The sequence below is a fragment of the Pimephales promelas genome, chromosome 11, assembly GCF_988280905.1.
Source record: "Pimephales promelas chromosome 11, fPimPro1.hap1.1, whole genome shotgun sequence".
Lineage (NCBI taxonomy): Eukaryota > Metazoa > Chordata > Actinopteri > Cypriniformes > Leuciscidae > Pimephales > Pimephales promelas.
In genome coordinates this window covers 415,703-437,918 of record NC_142779.1, presented here as the reverse complement: position 1 = coordinate 437,918, position 22,216 = coordinate 415,703, and the positions used below count along the sequence as shown (strand labels likewise).

General features: G+C 40.0%; 1 protein-coding gene across 2 annotated transcripts; it reads right to left on the bottom strand.

Moving 5' to 3' along the window:
* Positions 1-7,236: 7,236 nt before the first annotated feature.
* Positions 7,237-17,362, bottom strand: pwwp2b (PWWP domain containing 2B). Of its 2 annotated transcripts, XM_039648880.2 has the most exons (4): positions 16,953-17,362; positions 10,711-12,343; positions 9,168-9,199; positions 7,237-8,169 (listed from the first exon to the last, which is right to left on the bottom strand). In XM_039648880.2, exons 1-2 carry the CDS (start codon positions 17,090-17,092, stop codon positions 10,711-10,713), a joined length of 1,773 nt encoding a protein of 590 aa, XP_039504814.2. In that variant the 5' UTR covers positions 17,093-17,362; the 3' UTR covers positions 7,237-8,169; positions 9,168-9,199. The 2 variants fall into 2 exon arrangements, with proteins under 2 accessions (XP_039504814.2, XP_039504813.2); XM_039648879.2 differs by lacking the exon at positions 9,168-9,199 and having other exon boundaries at positions 16,953-17,361.
* Between the last annotated feature and the right edge of the window lie 4,854 nt (positions 17,363-22,216).

The window sequence follows — 22,216 nt, the reverse complement described above, 5'->3', positions numbered from 1 at the left end:
CTGTCGAGGAAAGAGGGAAATTATCACCACAACTTATTCAAAGAGTCCACAGCTGTGACTGGCAGCGCATGAGCTGTGTGTGTGTGTGTGTGTGTGTGTGTGTGTGTGTGTGAGAGAGAGAGAGAGAGAGAGAGAGAGAGAGAGAGAGAGAGAGAGAGAGAGAGAGACTAAGTGACGTGTGTGTGTGTGTGTGTGTGTGTGTGTGTGTGTGTGTGTGAGAGAGAGAGAGAGAGAGAGAGAGAGAGAGACTAAGTGACGTGTGTGTGTGTGTGTGTGTGTGTGTGTGTGTGTGAGAGAGAGAGAGAGAGAGAGAGAGAGAGAGAGAGAGTTTTTCACTTTTATTTATCTACGTATATGTTTGTATATTACTATAGCTTTGGCAATATTGTGCTATTTTACACAGTCATGCCAATAAAGCTCAATTGAATTGAAATGGAATCATACATGTGTGTTTTTGAAAATGTAAAAATTAAGAAAGTTTTCTGCACTTTTCTTGTTTTAATCATAAACTCGCTTTACTTTGATATATCTTCAGTCATGTCGCCTCTTCTCCAGTAAATGTGTCTTGATGGTATGTGTAGATGCTTGTGCTGGAGAACAAGACAGAAACACTGAGGAAGAACATGATTTTTGCAGTTAATGCATTAACATTAACTAATGGGAACTCGTTTATGGATGCCTTTGACGTTACACTTGTTTTCTTCACACTGGCGTCTCTGAGTCTCAGTCTCAGTTCCAGTGCAGACAGAGTTAAATATGCAGATGATCCAACGCTGAAAACAAAGCAGGAGAATCAATTACATTCAAATCAATGCAGTGGCTTTGAAATTAAGCATGTTCGTGTGTGTGTGTGTGTGTGTGTGTGTGTGTGTGTGTGTGTGTGTGTGTGTGAGTGAATTACATCAGTGCTCAGGGATGTAAAATAGACACTCCTCTTAGAATGAGTCTCAATGGAGTTTCTGCTGAATATTGCAGAATCAGGATCCTAGCGGAAAACACACGATCACAACACCACCAGATCAACACACACACATCCACTGCGTGCAAATCAACTTATTATAAGTAGTTCAGATCAAGTGAACACAAATATAAGACCACAGTATAACCATATTGCAAATCAATATTTTTGTCATTATATAAATTATTTGTCATTTTTTACCTTTTTTTTTTGCAATTTGTTAAGAACTTTTTTTTGAACTTTTGTCCAGGTCCAGGATGAATCGCGTCACGATCACCGAGCAGAACCAAACACCCACGTGAGTCAATGGAAGTGTAGCGAACACACACTCGGCTGAGGGGTTTGTCTCTGTTTACACACTGATAACATTCCCAGGTAACGTGTTCATCCACTGTAAATACTACACTGGCACCCAGAGCAGGATATCCCAGAGAGAAACACACGGAGGGAGGGAGTCAGATAAAAGGGAAAGAGTTTATTTTAGCCTGGCCAGTGTGTGTGTGTGAAAATACAGAGCGGAGAGGAAGGAGCTGCGCATGCGTGCGCTCGTCCGCTCCGCGTTCATTGGCCCAGAGCCGGCTCAGGCCACGCCCACAGCTGCTTGAGTAATGGAAAAACTGATGGAGGAATTCCAGTCTGGGAGGAAAAAAATGTGAACTTTCACCCTTCTCGCAGTCTCAGAGCCGATCAAACTGAACCGGCCAAAAATAGAAAAACCTGGAAATCAGCAGCAAGTGTTTCTCGCTCTGATTCAGCTCTTCTGAAACCATAATAAACACTTTCACTTGCAGATCTGACTCAGAACTGGAGTAACGTGGGAAGCGGCTTCGAGTCACATGTTATCTGCACTTCTCCTCAGTGTTTCTGTCCTGTTTTCCAAACATTCAAGATCCAGATACATGTACTGGAGGAGAAGCAAAACGACTGACTGATATTATGAAAACAAGAACTAATATCCGCCAATGGAGTCAGAAGACAATATTAAGACTGATGAAGGAGAGTGCTTGATGACATCAGATGAAGAGGAAAGTTTTTTGTTAATAATAATAAATAATAATATTCCAGCTGTTCATTGTTTGTTCATGTAAGTTCGCAGTGCATTAACTAATGTTAACACGATTTTAATAATGTATTAGTAAATGTTGAAATTAACATGCTGTAGAAATATTGTCCATTCTTAGTTCATGTTAACTGCAGGCTAATTTTAACTAAGTGTGAATAATTACACTGATCAATCATTCACAATAAATTAAGATTAATAAAAACATAATGCCACACAACGCCACTGTTCACCTCACCGCAAAAAAACATAATTAAAAAATAATACTATTTTGTCTTGTTTTCCAGTTCAAATATATTCTTAACTAGTTTTATGGAACAAATTGACTTTGGTCCCTCTAGTGGTCAAAACACAGAACTGCATGTGTTCTGCGGAAGAGCATTGTTGTGGTTGTGCTTCGGGTGTGTGCGGATGAATATGATGATCATCCTCATAAAACATTCATGCTATTCTACAGAGATAACCAGTTTAGATGGAGGATCTCCAGCCGACAGATGTTATTTTACCCGTTAATAGACACGATCCTTCCTAGAGAATAAACTCCAGCGTACAACATCCGTAATGAAATGATCTTCACAATGCTTTAGTGAACTCTGTTAGAGAGACACATGTTCAATAAAACAGCTTTGTCTCCTGTTGAGTGCTAAAGCACCATCATCTCTGTGACGCTGAACAACATTCACAGTCCCTCGGTTCTCCTGAAGCCGAGCTGATGCTGTGATGTTTTATTACGAGCTCTGGAACGTGAAGCCGTGAAACCTTTACAAACCTTTTGTTTTGAATCAGTGGTTCAGAGAGTATCAAACCGCCAAATTCACATGACTTCAGTTACGAAACGTTGCGAAATTTCAATGTTTTATTGCAGCGAAAAATTGAACAAGTGTTTTTTTTTACATTTGTAGACGTTTTAAAGCTGTATTTCCTTTCGCCACTAGGGCTCGCTAACCTCAAACAATAACAAAAGCGTAGGTTGATGACGCATAAGTGAAGCTGATGGATCTAATAATGCTCATGGATGAATGATACACTGATGTTTTATGATGACTGTGGGATAAAGACCACTAATGAGAGACGGATCTCAGCGCCACAACTACACGTGCTGTAGATACTCACTCAGATCAGTGTATTTAGAGGACTGAAGTGTGTTTCTCTTGCTCTACATACAGAACTTGCTATATAATGTTATTATATTTGATGAATTGCATTTAAACGATTTTACTTCAATAAAACATTTGCAAAGGGCTTTAAAAGTTGTTTTTATGCATGTTTGGCCTGAGGAGTTTAGTTGCACTGACCCTGTTTCTGACCAGCAGCGCGTCATCAGTTTGTGACGCTTCGAAACAGTGAATCATCTTGCGAGTCGATTCATCTGATTCGAATCTTCGTTTCTCGCATCACTACTAGAGATTTTGCGGCTCCATGTTAAACTCTCTCGCTCGTTGTGATAACTAATCTAACTTACATTCTGCACCTTTTACAGTGTTTGGATATCTGTACTGGAGAACAAGACACAAACACTGGAAGAAGGTTTTTTGAAGTGTTTAAAGTGCATCGTTCTGTCTCTGTGAGTGAAATGTTCATGTGAACCGTGTGTCTGTGTTTCTGTAATCGAGAGAACAGAGAAAGATCTTCCTCTCAGGGAAACACTAATTCTTTAGGCGTGTGTTGAGTAAAGCTGAACACACTCGCTCCAGTCTATTTTCTGACACCGGAGGATCCAATTAACCTCGCGTGTGATTTTAATTTGGCTGATGCACAAAGTCTCTGTTTCCAGCTTTAGAAGAGCCATAAACCTGTGACATATTTCTGCTATTCCTGCGGGTCTGAGAGACTGTCCTATTTCAGCTCTCACAGGACACCCGTAATATCAGCTGCCATTATTCTGGAGAGAAAATTAATAGCGTGGCCTACATTTTACCTATAAATATAAACTCATAAATGTAACATTGGGAAATACCAAAATACATAGATTGAGGTTAGATGCCTATATGGGTCCTGAACATCCTATCTCGCCCCAAAAATAATAAAGCAAAATAAAGAAAACTATGTATTTTGAATTAAAAAAAAATAGTTGTTTTTGTTTCTGACATTGGTTTCAAAACATCTGTGCATTACAAGTATGAACATTTGGGTAAAATGTGCTTATGGTGAAAAATTAACACCACAATATTTTTTGTTCATTATGAGGAATATAATTTAGATTTATGAGCTTATTTTTTGCATGGTCAAAAGTTTAAAATGTTTCTGAAAAAATATCTTCAACTCAGCATGGCTGCTTTAATTTGATCAAAAATACAGTAAAAACAGTGAAATATTATTGTAAATCATCTGTTTTTTATGTGAATATACAGTAAAGTGTAATTTATTCCTGTGATCAAAGCTGAATTTATCATCATTACTCCAGTCTTCAGTGTCACATGATCCTTCACAAATCACTCTAATATGAGGATCGGATGATCAATAAATATTTATGTGTTGAAAACAGTCATATTTTTGTGGGAACTGTGATACAGTGTCTGTTTTCAGTAGAAAGAAAACCTTTTGTTGTGCTTTTAATGCTGATAAACAGCGAGTGGAGAGAAACGGCGGTTCGCTTGCCTTGAACACCGGCAGAGGGAGCCACTCGACACCGAGATCACCAGCGAGATCACACTGAGAGGAAGAAACGGCTTTACCTTCACCTTCACCACGGGAAACACATTTACATGGCTCAGATATCGCTTTTTAATTACATTTTTTGGAAAAAATCATCAGTATCAAATATGATCATCGGGCTTTTGAGAAGAGTTTATTTGTTCATCTCTCAATCATCATTGTATAATGGTCATAGTTATAATAATTAATTTAACTATTATTATAACAGGAGAATGGTCAGTGTATTGTGTATATATTCAGGGGACTCAGGTTTCAGGTTTGAATTCGCGGAGATTTAGCCGAAAACGTCGGCCGCGCTCTGGCGCCACGAGCTCGGGAGAAAATCGCAAATATCTCAGCTAAAAAGCAACGTTTCGGCACCAAATTTCTATCGAGTGGAGAACGGACCTAGACCTTTCGAAAGAGACCACCCCCAGCCTCGTGGGCCCCCGAGGGCCCCAGATACAGGCCCCCAACGCCCCTCCGGAAGCGAAAAACGCAAATATCTCGGCGAAAACTCAACGTATCCGTCGGAGACCGGGCTCCTTCGAACCGTCTCGCCGAACTGAACAAAACCATATGCGTTTTTAGTCATTTTTGGTGGAGTATTCACGGAGATATTAGCCGAAAACCGTCGGCCGCGCTCTGAAATGGTGCCATGAGCTCGGGAGAAAATCGCAAATATCTCGGTGAAAAATCAATGTTTCGACGCCAAATTTATATCGAGTGGAGAACGGACCGAGACCTTTCGAAAGAGACCACCAACAGCATCGTGGGCCCCCGGGGCCCGAGATACAGGCCCCCAAAGCCCCTCCGGAAGCGAAAAACGCGAAAACTCAACATATCCGTCGGAGACCGCCGAACTGAACAAAACCAAACAAAAGTCACAAAAACAAACAAAACACATACCCCTCATTGTGTTTATGCTCCTTTTTAATATTATCTTAAATAAACATAATTATATATTAAAATCACACCTAAACGTATTAAAGTTTCGTTTCAAAGAACGGAGGACAGTAAATTTGGAAGACTCGGCCATAATCCCTTTTTCCTCCGCTTTAAAGCTCCCCAACCGGAAACGGAAGAGGATCCCTGCGTCAAATGCGGAACTTATGCGTGCATATCAAGTGCATAGCTCATAAAAAAAAAAAAAAAAAAGTGCATAGCTCATTAATCGCATAAAATATGGTCACAAACAACTTATTTGGAAAAAATATAAAGTGTAGTCTGCTTTAAAGGTCCATTGAGACCAAGACGGATAAATATAAAGATAACAATAACTATATTAGCGTCCACACTTATGTATGTTGTGTGTGTGTATGTAGAAGTGCTGCAGTTTGTCGTTTGCACGACAAAGAATGGTTTTCTTACCTAGTATTTTTCCATGTTTCCAGTCCAAATATCCAAATAAATTCTTAAATCAAGATGCATTTACTGAAGTAGTAAAATGCCATCAGATGATGTCTTGTTGTCTGGGGAAATGAATAAAAATTAAGTGAGTTTTTATTATCTGTAAATGGGGTGATAAAAATAATCCTGTTTCTTTTTGAATGGGCTTTATGCACAGCTGCATGCACTACTTCCTGAACTTCAGCCAGCTTCTTGTTTCCTGTCTGCCATTATTGGCCGAATTGATTAATTCAGGTGTACCTGACCTCAGTAGTCACGGCAACAATAATCAGACACACCTGAATTAATCAATTTGGCCAATAATGGCAGACAGGAAACAAGGAGCTGGCTGAAGTTCAGGAAGTAGTGCAGCTGTGCATGAGATCTTCTTCCCCGATTATAATTTTGCTTGGTTTTAAGCAACAACTCACTTACATTTATTTATTTTTTGCAGTGTGTCACTTTAAATGCTCTTTACTTTGTTTATCTTTACAAGAGTTATTGCGCCAAACGCTCTTAAAGCAGGGTGGACTCTGATTGGCTGTCATTATTAAAGCGGTTCTAATGACGTCATTCCTGTGCCGTTCTCGTTCCTTTACTATTCTTTCACATTTAGAATTATTTTTCAAACTATATCTTTATCCTTATTTGTGTGAACTATCTAGCGATAAAACTGTAAGAAGAAAAAAGTCGTCAGTTCACTGAAATAAAAGTCCAGCACTAATATCTAAACATATTAAAATCAAGATCAATTTACTGGAGAAGCAAAAAGATATTCAGATAGTCTTGCTTTCTGAAACACATCAAAATGAAGTCATGCTTAAAGATAAGAGATAAACAATTCACAGGGAAACAGGATTATTCATTGGCAGATGTTCTTGTTTTTAAGACTAAACTCACTTAATTTTCATAAAACAAGACTTGATATCTTGGTCATTGTTCTTCTCCAGTAAATGTTCAGATGTTAGTGCTGGAGAACGGACAGGAACACCAGACTCAATAGAGTTTTAAACCTGAACCATGTTTCCGTGTCCACCACGTGCAAAAGAACATTGCAGAACGGACATTGCTTTAATATTTTATTCTATTTACAGCACAATATAGACCTGATATAACGACTCGACGCCTGCAGAGAGGAGAATCTGAGGAAACCTGCGAGATCCTGACCACACACGCGCACACACACACGAGTAAACACACTGCTTTTTATGCTTTAATGAAAGAGACGGTGCATAGGAGCGTACAGTTCTGTCCATATCTCCAGTGGAACAATTCATAAGGAGGAAAGCAACGGTGTCTAACGTAAACCAGGCTAAAGGCGATAATACAGTGTACACAACTTCCTGACAGCGTCCTTTAATTCATGAAAATTAAAATCACTTCAAAAGCGATGGGTTGGCTCCTCCGAGAGTCTGCGAACGGCGGGTTCACAGCAGGCCACCAAGGTATGGATAAAGTGCTTCTCTTAACGTGACATTAAATAATTAAAGCAAAAGAAAACATCACATAATCAGAGCGAAATAAGAAAACGGAGGACAGGAGATATATTCCTTCAAGGGGACAGAAAACTAGAGAGAGACTGTGAAGCGACGGACAATCGGACATACTGCATGGTGTAAGACCTACATGATGCAAAATTTCACATTTTCATAATCTGAAGAACAGACACAGTAAGACTTGTCGTTTAGTATCATAACACGGATATCTGACGGTCCGTTGCGTCCTATGAGGACAGTCAGTCATCAGAAACAGCAGCAGATGATCTTACAGAGGCCGGTCACCGCTCGAGTGTTTTTTGTGTGAATAAATACATTCGGATTTAGTGTCAAGCTACTTGTTCTAATATAATGTACGTCCTACAAAACAAACATAGGAAAGATGGAGAGACAAACGGAGAGGAGATGGGGGAATTGTTCGCTCCGAGATCGTTCTCCTCGTGGCCCCTCAAACTCAGCCCGCTCGTCACAAGGCAGACGTCTTCTTCCAACAGTCGTGTGTGTGTGAGGAGAGAAGAGCCTTCCTCGAGGTCTCCGTGGCTGATGAAGGCGCTCTCCGTGCTGGGAGGATCCCACATACTGAGCGCCTGCAGACCCCTGAATAACAGCCCGTCCACGGCCGTCCTCGTCCTCTGCGGAGAGAACACACACACACACACACACAACCCTGAGAGCTTCACAAATATACCTGGAACTCATCCATTCAAAAATAACTAGTGCGCACCCTATCGTGATGGCAAACTCACATCGAACCACTGAGAGGTTGTTTTACGTAAAGAGCTTACAATGGATTTACTGTGAATGATGATGCGTAAAAAATGCATGCATAAAGCATAGATGCATGCATTAATAAAAATCCATAAATGATGCGCAAAATGCATTAATAAAAATACGTGCACTAAAATGCATGAATAAAATCATCCATAAACGATGCATAAATGTATAAATAATGCACACATAACAATACATATATGATGCATAAAAATATATAAATGATGCATAGAAATGCATACACGATGATGCATAAAAATGCATGCATAAAGCATAGATGCATGCATAAAAATACATGCACTAAAATGCATGATGCATAAAATGCATGAATAAAATCCATAAACGATGCATAAAATTGCATAAATGTATAAAAAAATGCATGCAAATAACGCCTAAATGCATAAATATGCAACAAAAAAAAAAAAAATACATGCATTTTTATCTATAGCGTTTTATATAAGACAGATTGTTTCAAAGCAGCTTCATAGTAATAAACAGAAAAAATAACAACACAATAAATTCTAAATAAAAGGCTTCACTGAGGTTTCATGCACAGTGTAGATGTGTCTAAATATGGCGGTTCCAAACACTGGCAGTGGGAGCGGCTTCTGAACTTGAGCTAATATTGAACCAAGACAGCATCTGATCTCAATAAACATGACTCATGAGGTGACCTAGCAATCTCCAGAGGAACTGAGGCCATCGGACCAAACCAGGAAGTTAAAGACAATTCTGTGATCAATAAATCACAAATTAAGCATGTTCAAGCCTCTACAGTCTAATAGTGTTTTCAGATCATTGCTTCATGAAATTCAAAACAAATGTGCACCTAAAAAAAAAAAATTTTTCATGTACCCACCTTCATGTCATTTCAAACAGTCTGATTTTCTTCTGTGGAACACAAAAGGAGAAGTTTAGCCGTATGTTCAAGCTGCTCTTTATAACTAAAGCAGATTGGGAAAGGTTTACAGCGCCGATCAAAGCACAAAAGACTCAAACCATACGATAGCGCTTTCTGTCGGCTTATTGAAGTGCGGATGTGTGAACCGTGACAGGAACGTGTTCTTACGGCGGATTTAAGCGCGTCCACACAGCATTTTGCATATCGCAAACTCAGACTATTTTTGATCCAAAAAAAGTATGAAAATGCTCCTCTAAGAAGTGGTAAAGTAAATGAGAGGATAATATGAGCCGCTGACATGTTCTTCAGTTTTTAGTGCTTTATTTAACATCACAATCGACATAAATTAAATACTCAGAGTCAGATACGCAAATTATTACATTTTGACTCTTTGAAAATAACCTAAATCACTAATAAAGTCTTGTAAACGCGGTGTACTTGCGTTGTCAGGTTATCAGTTTGCACGCAAGCCTGATTATTTCAATAAGCTGATGTTTGTGAGTTACCAGCGCACTGGTGTGCATGCAAACATTTACCTTTGTGTTCCACAGAAAAAGAAGTCATCACTCAAACTTAGAAAGACAAAAATTTGTGGGTTTATTAAGATAAATTAACATATGCACAGTAAAGAAACTAATATAAAGCCTCGGGGGAGATCTGATCCAGAGGCCGGTTTTTGGAAACGAGTCAAAGAAAGAAAGACATGAACATCTTGGATAACATGCAGGAGAGTAAATGGGTTAAAGGGATCGTTCACCCAAAAATGAAAAATGTCTCATAAATAGGGTTGGGTATCGAGAATCGAATATCGATTGGAATCGGGACTAACTTTTCGTTTTTCCCGGAATCGTTCAAAAGTTAAAATTTCGATTCCTAGTTTCGATATTCACAGTCCGCCGAGCGGAAGAAGAAACCGCTGAACAACACCAACGAAGAAGCGTCTACCGGAAGTGTTGGCATAACCACGCGAGTCGAACATGAGTAGCTTACGTCGGCGATCCAAAGTGTGGCTTCACTTTTCTAAAAATAACGAAATCTCTGCAAAATGCAAAATTTGTGACAAAAGGAATATTTAGGATACATACGGAGTATTTCCTTCAGAAAGGCCGTTGGTTAGCAAGGTTAGCTAAACTTTTTTGACCCTGCCTCTTAAAAGAATCGGAATCGAGAATCGTTAGGAATCAGAATCGAAACAAGGAATCGGAATCGGAATCAGAATCGATCAAATTCAAACGATACCCAACCCTACTCATAAATGACTAACCCTCGAGTCGTTTCGAACCCATAAGACTTTCGTTCATCAACACAATTGGATATTTCTAAGGATCTCTTTATGAATGTTTTGAAGTGTCAGAGTTTTGGGTGAATAGAGGGACAGAAATTGCTTAATTTGTGTTGGGAAGATGAACGAAAGTCTTACGGGGGTGGAAAGACGACAGAATTTTATTTAATGGGCAAACGAACTCTTTAAGACTGCAATGACGAGCACAGACGGACTCACCTAAGTTTCGCAGTGAGACAGCAGAGATGTGATTTCGGCGCTCATGTGTCCCACCGCCTTGGCGGCCTCCATGATGGCGCGGCGGTACATCCCTTTCTTTTTGCGGTTGAAGCGTAACCTGAAGAATTCGCGGAACGGCGACAGTTTGGCAACCGAGAGTTGTGAGGTGGTGGGAGACCCGAACCAGGACACTTTAGCTTCAGGCCAAGGAGCATCAACCTCTCCTTCTTCTCTACGAGAACCGCTAATACTGAGTATCCGAGCGGGCCACCACGGGAATCCGTGAATCTTTCCCCAAACAACGTCACCTACTGTCACGGCGTGACCTTCTTCGGTCACGCACTTAGTCATGCTGCGAGTGTGCAGTCGCACGGTTAGAGGCGGAACAGTCTTGCTTTCCCCTTGAGAAGACGACGATACGGAGATGTCGTCGCCCGGAGCGAGATCGCAGAGTTCTGGCGACGTCCCATCCGAGCTAAACGACTTGGACTCGTCTAGACTGTCGCTACTGCACACGGAGAGGCTCGACGAATCCGCTTTCCTCTTGCGGAAGTTAATGAGTAAAGTCAGGTCGCTGTGTCGGTCGACCTCTTTGCCGGACCAAAGTTCGAGCGAGTTTTTCTCGGCACCATCCTCGGATTGAGAGTTGGGAACTCTTGGACTTCTTCTCCGGGAACCGCCGACAAGTTCTGCCTCGTACACGGACATTTGCTCTCCTCCGTCGGACCGGGATCTCAGGCGGATCTTGGGCGACGGGGACTCTGGACTGGCCAGCTTTGGGAGCTTGAGTTTGGGAATGGAAATGGTAAGACCCGTTCGGATGGCGTCCATTTGCGGTTGCACGACTTTCTGGGATTCCTTGGAGGCGTCTCTTTGTCCATGCCCGTTCTGCAACAGCTGTTTCGGACAGAAGGGTTTGACAGAGCCGTGAACTCTCGAGGGGATCTTCATTACCTCGCCTTTTCCTTGAGGAGTGCTATAGGAGATCTTAATCACAGGACTGTGGGGAATGATGTCCCCTACCGGAAACTTCTCGTCGTCTTTCTTGTCCTTTCGGAAGCGTTTGTTGTCAAAGACCATCGAGTCCTCTCTCCTCTTCGGCTCTTTGTTGTTGTCCCCGTCGTCCTTTCTCTTGGCCGGAGTTGCTTTAGTGTCCTCGTCTTCTTGGGGCGCGTTTTCTTTTCTAGACGTCTTGGGCGCCGTTGGTCCATCTTTGCTGTCCTCGTCGCTGTTTAGCGTGTTTTTGCATTTCTCGCACAACACCTGCCGAGGTCTCAGGCGGATCGTGCTCATGGTCATCTGTCCAGGCTCTCGACTTCTTCTTTTCTTCCTCTTGATTGGACGAGGTGGTGGTTGAGGAACCCACTGGTTGTACGTGTGCCGGACCCAAACGGGTTGCGGGAAAGGAGCGCCCTCAAAGTACGGTGGGTACGTGGGCTGGCCCGGTTGTACCGGGACGGGTATGGGAGCAGGAGGAGCCATCGCTGGCTCCGTGTTCTCATCTTTTGGTCTCGGTGAAGGCGGACTAACGGGTTTAGAAGAAGCCTCTTCACTCGAGACTTCACAGTCCGGTCTCAATATGAGGCTCTCTTCTGATTTTCCAACAACGTCTGGAAGGCAAAACAGCCCAGTCCTACGGAAGAGAATCAACAGGGAAACATAAGGAACGGAATCAGAGCAATGGAGGTTATTTATCCAGAAGGACTGCACTGTTTTTGACAATCACAATTATTTTTTGTTTAAAGGCGACATATGCCCCTTTTCACAAGATGTAATATAAATCTATGGTGTCCCCAGAATGTGTCTGTGAAATTTCCTCTCAAAATACCGCACAGATCATTTATTATAGCTTGTCAAATTTGCCCCTTTTTGGGTGTGAGCAAACACAGCGTTTTTGTGTGTGTCCCTTTAAATGCAAATGAGCTTCTGCTCCGCCTCTGTTCAGAAGAGGGCGGAGCCTTCACACAAGCTTCAGACACTCCGGCAATAACAACAAAGGCCGATCTCAGTGATCCAGAATGATACATCCCCTTTAAAACAGAGATCACGAATCCCCCACGATTGTGAATAAACAAAATTAACTTTTTATTATAGATTCTGATGAAATGTTAATTGCTGCAGTCTATTTTAAAAAAAAACATGGCCTATTGCATTCATTTGCATTAATTTAAAAAAAGTGAAAGATTTAATGACTCACTCATAGACTTGTTTCATTACTGGTGAATCAGCAACACGAATCTCTTGAATTAATAATTCAACAATTACTTTTTCAACATGTCACCACCTACTGGTGTAACTGATCATCTTCATTTGAAGTACCAAGTTACTTATAAAAGGTGATTTTATCTATTTTGATCGTATACATCAGCGTTTGTATCCGAAACTATAAACTTTTATCCCAGTATTTCTGTGATGATGAATTGGATGAGCACTTAAATAGTACTCAAACTAAAAAAAAAACTTACAAAATGAAGTAATTTTACTTCAGATAATGTTTATTTAATTTCAAGTAAAAAAAGTGTGGGTTTTGGTTTTTAGTTCACAATAAAAAACTGATAGTGAAAACTGAAAACTGAAAAGTGACAACTGAAAGTGTGGATGGTGCAGAAAAACCCACTTACATCACCATTAAATGTTTATATTTAACACTCTTATCACAACACTAGAAAACATCTGAACGCTCATGAACTGTAAAATGAATATGCTTTATCTAATCAATAAAATTGTGGCAACAGATTACAAGCAATATTATTTATTAAATTGAACAAATTAGAATTGAGTAATAGTTAATCAAATTAACATTCTAATTAATTCTAATTTGTACAATTTAATTAATAATATGGCTTGTAATATGTTGCCACAATTTCATTGATTAGATAAAAGCAGATAAAGCATAGATAAAGCATAATATTATTTTTTTCAGTGTGAACTGAAATGCACGATTAGGCATTTCTAATGGCAAGCTGACTCTTGACTGGAAAAACTAGTTGCAGTTCGTGCAACAAAACCACACCTATGTTTTCATAACCTTTAAAACACCACAGATATAATCTGATCTGTCAAAAATCTTAATGCTGCATTATTCTTAGAAACGGCAATGCTTGGAATTTAAAAGTAGTAGCACATACATTTCAATAACACAAAATAGTACAAGTTTAGGACAAACATTATTAGTCGTTTTGTGGTAATTAAGCAAGACGTTGCAAACGAAAATTATAAAATGAGCTGAAATAAATTTTATTTCAGATAATGTTTAGTTTTCTGGTTTTAGTTTACAATAATAATCCTGCTTCGATGGTGCAGAAAAAATACTTGCATCAACAAATGTCCTTATTTTTAACACTCTTATCACGATTTTGCTCATGAATTGATATAAATGATTAAGCATTTCTAATGGCAAGCTGACTCTTAGATTGTGATGCAGACATATCGTGCAAAAGCAGTCACATTTCAATAACACAATTCAATTTTATTATTATTAGCAAGACATGAAGATGTGCTTTTCGTTGCATATTTGCACGTAGCAAAACAACTACGTCTAAATGCATGACATGAGCAGTTGTGTGAGATTGAGCCAGCGGTTTCAGTGATCACACTGGAGTCTTCTTGAGTCTGTGAAAGATGCAGCCGAAGCAAAAGCGCTGTCAGAAACCCCAGACAAAGAGACCAACGGGTCGGCCGGATCCCCCTCCACCTCGCTGCACAAAAACAATCCCATAAACCACCGGGGACGCAGGGAGAGGGCCCAGAGATTCGGCTGTTTTCACAGCGCTGAAATCTGATTGTGCCGGGATTATTAATTAAACCGCAGAAGGAAATCCTGTGGGTGACAGAGGCAGAAGCCCTCGGGCAATAAACACCGATCATTGGAGATGTTTGAGGGAAAATAAAACGCCCACGCCTAAAGCAACAATAACTACAGCGTCTAGTGTCAGGATGCGGAGCAAGAATGAATAATACTTTCAATATATATATATATAGCTGAGATGATGAACGACCAGATGCTATTTAAACACAGATCAGGATGTAACACTAGCTGACCGCACTCTGCACACGGCTGACTATTTTTTGACATGATTCTACAATAATTCTTCAAACTGTAGTATACTAGTGTAGAACAACGATTAATCACATCCAAAATAAAAGTTTTGTTTGTGTGTAGTAGGGATGGGCAACGATTAATCGCATCCAAAATAAAAGTTTGTGCTTACATAACATATGTGTGTGTAGTGTGTATAATTAATTTGTATATATAAAAACCCACACATGCATGTATATATTTAAGAAAAATGTGTTATTAATATATCAAATATTTATATTTATATGTAATATTAATTGTGAATAAATATATATATAAAATATATACATGCACATATTTCTTAAATATATACATGCATGTGTGGGTATTACATATTAATTATACACACTACACACACATATATTATGTAAACACAAACTTTTATTTTGGATGCGATTAATCGTTGCCCATCCCTACTGTGTATGCATGTATATATTTGCATGCATGTGTATACAAAATTATATACAGTACACACACACACAAAGACACTAGTTTCTAGTATATACAGTTTGAAGCATTATTGCATATAACTGCATTATTGAAGCATAAATAAATATTATGTAAACAAAGACTTTTATTGATCACGATTAATCATCGCACAGCTAGTAGAAACCGGCTAGTAACATTGATTTAAACATGAAAGTCTGAAATTGTGTTTTCTACTAAAATCGTCGTCTTTGTTTTATTTTTGGTAACACATTACAATGAGGGCTTACTGATTAACATTAGCAAAACAATGAGAAAAGTATTTACAGCATTAAATAGCCTTTGTTAATGTTATACTGTTCATGTTCACAGTGGATTAACTAACGATACCACATTAGTAAATGTTGAAAATAACTAAATGCTGTTCATTGTTAGTTCATGTTAACTGTAAAGTATTCTGAAAAATGTGTAGATTAATTCAAAACTACGTAGAAAATAAAGGCAGTTGCAATTACTTTCAGTTCAAAGGTTGAGCGCAGTGCATTGTGGGACATGTAGTGTGCTCAGCAAGTGCACTAGATCATGCGAGTATGATATTCGGAGTGAATGAGTGATGATGATGATTCACTGAATGCTTCCCAGCAGGACGTGATTCACGGTGACACAACCTGAACAAAGCAGTGACGCATCTGAACGTCCACTGAAACAGGATTATGAAGACAAGAAGCGTTTCTGCTCCCCAAAACACCTTTCAGTGGTCAGTTCTTAAAATAAACATCTATTTCTAAAGTGTGACGAACATTTGAACAAGCTAAAGAACATTTAATGCATCAGTGCTATAAAGAGCCTCTATTTTTAAGAGTTTACAGGGGGGGAAAACACTCGTACATCAAAAAATAACATAAGCGGAGCACATATTTATATCATACACTGTCTATCTAGTAAGTGTTTTGGAATATCCTGACTATTATAAACATCAAGAATTATCAATGTCAGTTATTGTTTTTCTGATGCAGATCTATAAAGGAAAAGTGATGTAAGATTCTCATGCAATGTGTCTATTAATACCTCACAGTATCTGTGTGACAGACGCAAAATATCCACAATCACATGCACAATACACCGGCATCCACACAAGAATATAATGTGGAGAAGGTTCAATGACACCAATGTCAGATTATTGCACATCAAACCCTTAGAATCTGAAAACAACAACACTGATGAAATATGGAATAAAACCAAAGCAGATTCCAAGGCCTCATGGAGAAAACCACATGCAAGTGTTACTTTAATCAGTATCAAATGAATAATCACAATATTTGACCTTTACACTGTGTGTATACAACAATGCCATCTGTCCCTTCATGAACAATAATCATTATTAGGACTCAATTAAACAGATCCTGTGTGGTTATTCCCGATGACAGCGATGAATGAGCGTGAAAACATCAGTCAATGTTTGATGTGATGAAATGATACAAAGAAACAGCTTCAGCTACACGGCTAAAGCAGAGAGCAACCATCACCATCCGACACTAAAAACACACAATCCGACACTAAATAGCGCTTTATCCACATAGTGTGTGTGTGTGTGTGATGATGAAGACGATGATGAAGATGGTTGCTGTTCTTCATTGTCTCTGCTCAAGGCCTGCCTGTGTTCTCCTGGCCTGCTCTTTAGGCCCGACATTATAAAGTGTGTGTTTTTCGCATGAAAACACAAAGAAAGGAGACTCACTTTCTGCTGCAGTCCAGTAAGATCCCGGTGTAGCTCTTCTCCCGGTAGACCAGCGTCACCACGAGCGTGTCGTTCACGATCTGTTCGACGGTCACCGGGATCCGGGAGCCGGCCTGCAGCTCCTCCGGCACGGCCTGCATGTTTCCTCGCTCGGGGTCCGGGTTTGGGTCGCTCGATCGCGGCCACCGGAGCCTCGGTCGCGTCGCGTCGCGTCGGCCTTCACTGCGATCCGTGCGCGCGCTCGGGAGGCTCCGTCAGGACGCGCAATGACGCCATCAACTCCACCGACGCGTTACAGCGGGCCCGTTCGCGGTGACATCACCAGAGAAAGCCGAGAACGAAGTCAAGCTGGAGAACCACCGTCTGTCTGAGCGAACTACAGCGACACACACACACACACACACACTGCACATTATTAGCCTACAATGTGCTGGACTCACCTAGTAGATCACATGGCACATAAAATACAATATAGGCTATATAAACACACACATAGCATATATATATGTATATATAGGCCTACACACACATATAGCTACACTTGTGTTTGGTGTGATTAATTTATTTGACAGGCCTATATATATATATATAGCCTGTTTCAATTTCCTGTTTATGTAAGAGTTTTTTGCAAGTCTCTTGTTTAACACTAGTCCCCCTGTAGTCAATCATTATATCCCTTAAGACTCATCTTTGATCACCTAAATGACACATTTAAGCGTTTTTTTAAGAAAACGTTTCTTAGAAAAAAAATATCCTTCACAACAAAAATATCTTGAATGTAACTCGACACCCTCGCCTCTTTTAGTATGTACGGTTCTATGAATATGCAAATGAGCCCCGCCTCCACGCACTCACTCACTCAGAAGGTGCGTTCCATTCGACCGTAAGTGGACTGTGAAGTGGACTTCACAGGGTATTTCGCCATCTTAAGTGAGATTCCAATTCGAAGGGAACGAAAATGTTCAGTTCGAAGGGCACTGCAAACGGCATAGGGAATAAGGGAACATCGATACATCACTTCACAGGAAGTCAGTGAAGTCCACTTCAACTGATATACCGTGTTCAGGGAGTAGGGAGCGCAGTGAACACTGCGTAGGGACCCTGTCGAATGGAACGCACCTAGAGATCCACTGGTGGACAATCACACGTTGATCTGATTGGTTACAAGGTGGTTTGTGACGTCAGAAACACCAGCGATTTCAAAGCGTGTTTTTGAGACTGTCTTTGGTTCACTGCAGCTTTAAGGAGGAAATACTCAGCAATGCTGTCCACAATGAAGGTCCTCATAAATGAAACACAGAAATACAGTCATCATGAGAGTGATGGTGATGAAGATTAACTTTCATAAAAACTGTCATAAATAATCGTGTTAAGATGAAAATACTGTTTTCCTTGACTTTAGAATGGGAGGGATTATGTTTATGGAAGCCTAAACCTCGCTTTGTATTTGATGTTATGAGAATAACGGAATAAAAAAAATAACTTTTTCTCTCACAATTGCAAAGTTTATCTCTCACTCTCACATTTCTAAATGATTGAAAAATAAGGGTTAGAATTGTGAGATAGAAGAAAGTAAAGCTGAAGGCTGTGAGTTACTCCACTAACCACACGATGTCAGTATACACACACACACTTGCTCCTGAATCCATCGATCACGTGACTCTGCAGATGCGGACACAGGGCATGAGAACACCCTCACACACATCTGCAAACACTGGGTCACGTGTTCCTGTTGCTCTATGGTTGCGATGCTGTGATATTAAAACTGCTCCTGTAATGTGCAGACGATAGTTTCAGAACCTGAGAATCTGTCAGACTGATCAGCCAATCACACGAGTTTGGGGGCGGGGCTATCTGTTTGACGGACCAATGACATGGCAATAGGATTATTTTTATAAATAACTTTTGTTCGTAATTATTGTCGGATGACACTAGTGGCACAGAAATAACAATGATACAATAAAAATGCTTCAAAATGAAGTGAGATTGTGCTTTAAACAGTAAGCTCCTCCTGGAAGATCTGGATATCCGGATCGTCTTCCTCACACACATCCAGACTCGAGAAACACACAGCTTCTCCACCTCTGATTCGGCACACACACACACACACACACACACACACGAGATTATAATCAAACATGAGCATGGAGGTCACGTTTAGCTGTTAACATGAAAACTTCATTTATTAATGGTTTTTGTTCCTTCACTCATCTTCACACTCCTCCTCTTCCTCAGCGTTTCTGTCTTGTTTTCCAGCACATAAACATTCTTAAATCAGATGCAAATATGTATTTACTAGTGCTGTATCAAAATACAATATGAAATAATGTCAAAATTATGATCCAATCAAAATTATGATAAAATTACAACACTCACAATTATTAGATAAAAAATTGAAATAATGACAAAATGTCAAAAATATGACATACTAATTAAAAATAATGAGATTTAAAGTCAAAAGTATGCCGCTGAATCAAAATTGACACAATGTTGAAATTAGCTAAGAAAGTCAGAATTATGAGAGAAAGTCAAAATTATGACATTTTAAATCAAAGTTATGACTGATTTTTTAAATTGATCTACTAAATTAAATTAAAAGTTTGAGATTAAAACAGTAAAGTAAATAGAAATGAAAACTGAAGTTGGAGAATCCTGTAATCAGCTTCAGTGTTCCTGCTGATCATTTTCGTCCACGGCCTCATTAAGATCTCAGCATCGTTCCTGATAATAACACGTAATCAAATGAGAGCAGAGATGAAGACTGGTTAGTGTAATGGGAGTCCGATTATATCTGGAGATTACACTGCAAAACATGCTTTTCTATTCTTATTAGGCTATGTTTGTCTTGTTTCCAGCCCAAATATCAAAAAAAAATATTAAATCAAGATGCATTTATAATTATACATAGATGTTATTTCGTGTTTTCTTGGGGGAAAAAATACCAATTAAGTGAGTTGTTGCTTAAAACATGCAAAATTATCTGCAAATGGGGTGAGAAAAATACTCTTTCCGTTTGAATGAAGAATAATGTTCTCACTCCATCGGCAGATTTGCTCGTTTCAAGCCAAAACTCACTTCATTTGTATTTATTTCCCCAGAAAACAAGACATAATGATATCGTGTGTCATTTCACTCATCTAGTAAATGCATCTGGATGTAGAATCTTTGGCTGTTTGGACTGGACGGAGAGAGCATCGGGGCGGTGTGTATCTGGGTTTTGGCTGGACTGAAGCGCCAGAATCTCAGCAGCGTCTCCAAGGGAACAGAAACTCACACCCGTCAGCCAGAACCAGGGCATGCTGCTATTTTTGAGGCAGGCCATCCTTTTTATGCAAAGCCACAGATGGCAACCACACACACACACACACACACACTCAGGTTGTTCTCACCTTCACCTATTTGAGCACATCGCAGGTGATGTAGGATCTTCGGTTGGTCCAGAACGTCCCGAGGAGGGAAAGAGAGCGGGCAGATCCTCAGACTCAAAGCCTTCAGTGACGTCAGATTCCCTGTAGAAGATCACATCACACACACATCTTCATCTTCATCATGCACTGCAAAAAAATATTCTTACTTAGTATTTCTGTTTAGTTTCCAGTCCAAATATCAAAAAAAATATTAAATCAAGAAGCATTTACTACACTGTAAATTTTTTAAAAATTTTCACAGAAAATAACTGTGATTTTTTGATGATCATTTTCTTTCATTTTAAGTTATAGCCTACTGTTGTTGTGCGATCAGACTTTAATAATTACATTCAGAAACCTGTTCTAAAACTTGATGACAACATGATATTGGCTTGATGGTGTTAGTAGGCTATTTGATGAAGTTAGTATTTTGTAATATGACTTGTCACTTACATGTGATGTTTTTGCTCTTAAACCTAATTATATGTGCATCTCAATTACATGTATCTATGGGAGAGTAGCGCATTGGAACCGAACTATTAACACAGACTATTCCTGTAAACGCCGGTTTGACTCACATGTGCTGTCCGACAGCGGCTGGAGGAGCTGAGATCTGATTATTCCTCACATCCAACCAGAGCAGAGCCGGAAAACTGCTGAAGAAGCGGTCCGGGAGCGCGCAGATCTCAAGTAAACCTGGCTGCAGCCTGCAGATCAGGGCGGGGCTACACCTGGAGCGGGGCTGCACAACACCATCCCATGAAACTGCGTATCTACTGCACGAATTGTATTATCGTGCCATTTATATGCAAAAATAGTTTTTACGTGCATATGATACGCACTAACCCCTTGGGTACACTGGAAACATGCTTGTCTTGTTTCCAGTCCAAATATCAAAACATTCTTAAATCAAAATGCATTTACTAGAGTGAAATGGCATGAGATTTATGTCTTGTTTTCTGGGGAATCAAAGTGAGTTTTTTCTTAAAACAAGCTAAATTATCTGCCAATGGGGTGAGAAAAATAATCTACATTCAAACAGAAACAGGGTTACTTTCCTCACCCCATCGGCAGGTCATTTGGCTTTTTTAAAGCAACAACTCACTTATTTTTTTATTTATTTCCCCAGAAAACAAGATATAGCCTAATATATTATGGCATTTTACTATTAATTGAATGCATCTTGGTTTAAGAATTGTTTGATAATTGGACTGGAAACAAGACAAAAATACTAACTAAGAAAAGCAGTTTTTGCAGTGTAGGATTATTACACGTCATAAATATAAACGTATTAACTGAACTCTTTTTGCGACACGATAAATAGGACTACAATTCATGCTGTAGGCCTACACACTTCAGCACGAAAATGTGTTTAAGAATGTGTTAGACAGTGTTGTTGTTCTTCTGTGGTGCAGCGTCTGGAGTCCGGCGTTCAGAAGCTGCAGGAGGAGCTGGAGGCCCGTGAGTGGAGCCCCCTGCTGGACGGGGCGCGTATCGACCTGCTGGACGAGCCGGCCAACCCCTGATCTGAGAACATTCATATTCACCATCATGCTAGGCATCTCCACACCGCAGCGACTCCAGCTCCCTCATCACCTCAGACAGTGACCGTGTCGGCCCGGATCCGGCCCACATTCGGTATGTGGATTACATGCGTGCCGGATGTGGGCCGACACTGTGTTGCTGTCTGAAACTGCAGAAATGATGTTCAATATGTAAAAGCGCTTTGGTGGCCATTAGGTCTATGAAAGTGCTATATAAACACAGTCCATTCCAGATCCGGGCCGACACTGTGTTGCTGTCTGGGGACTAAATTCAGATTAACTTTGTAAGTGAACTATACCTCTCTGATAATCT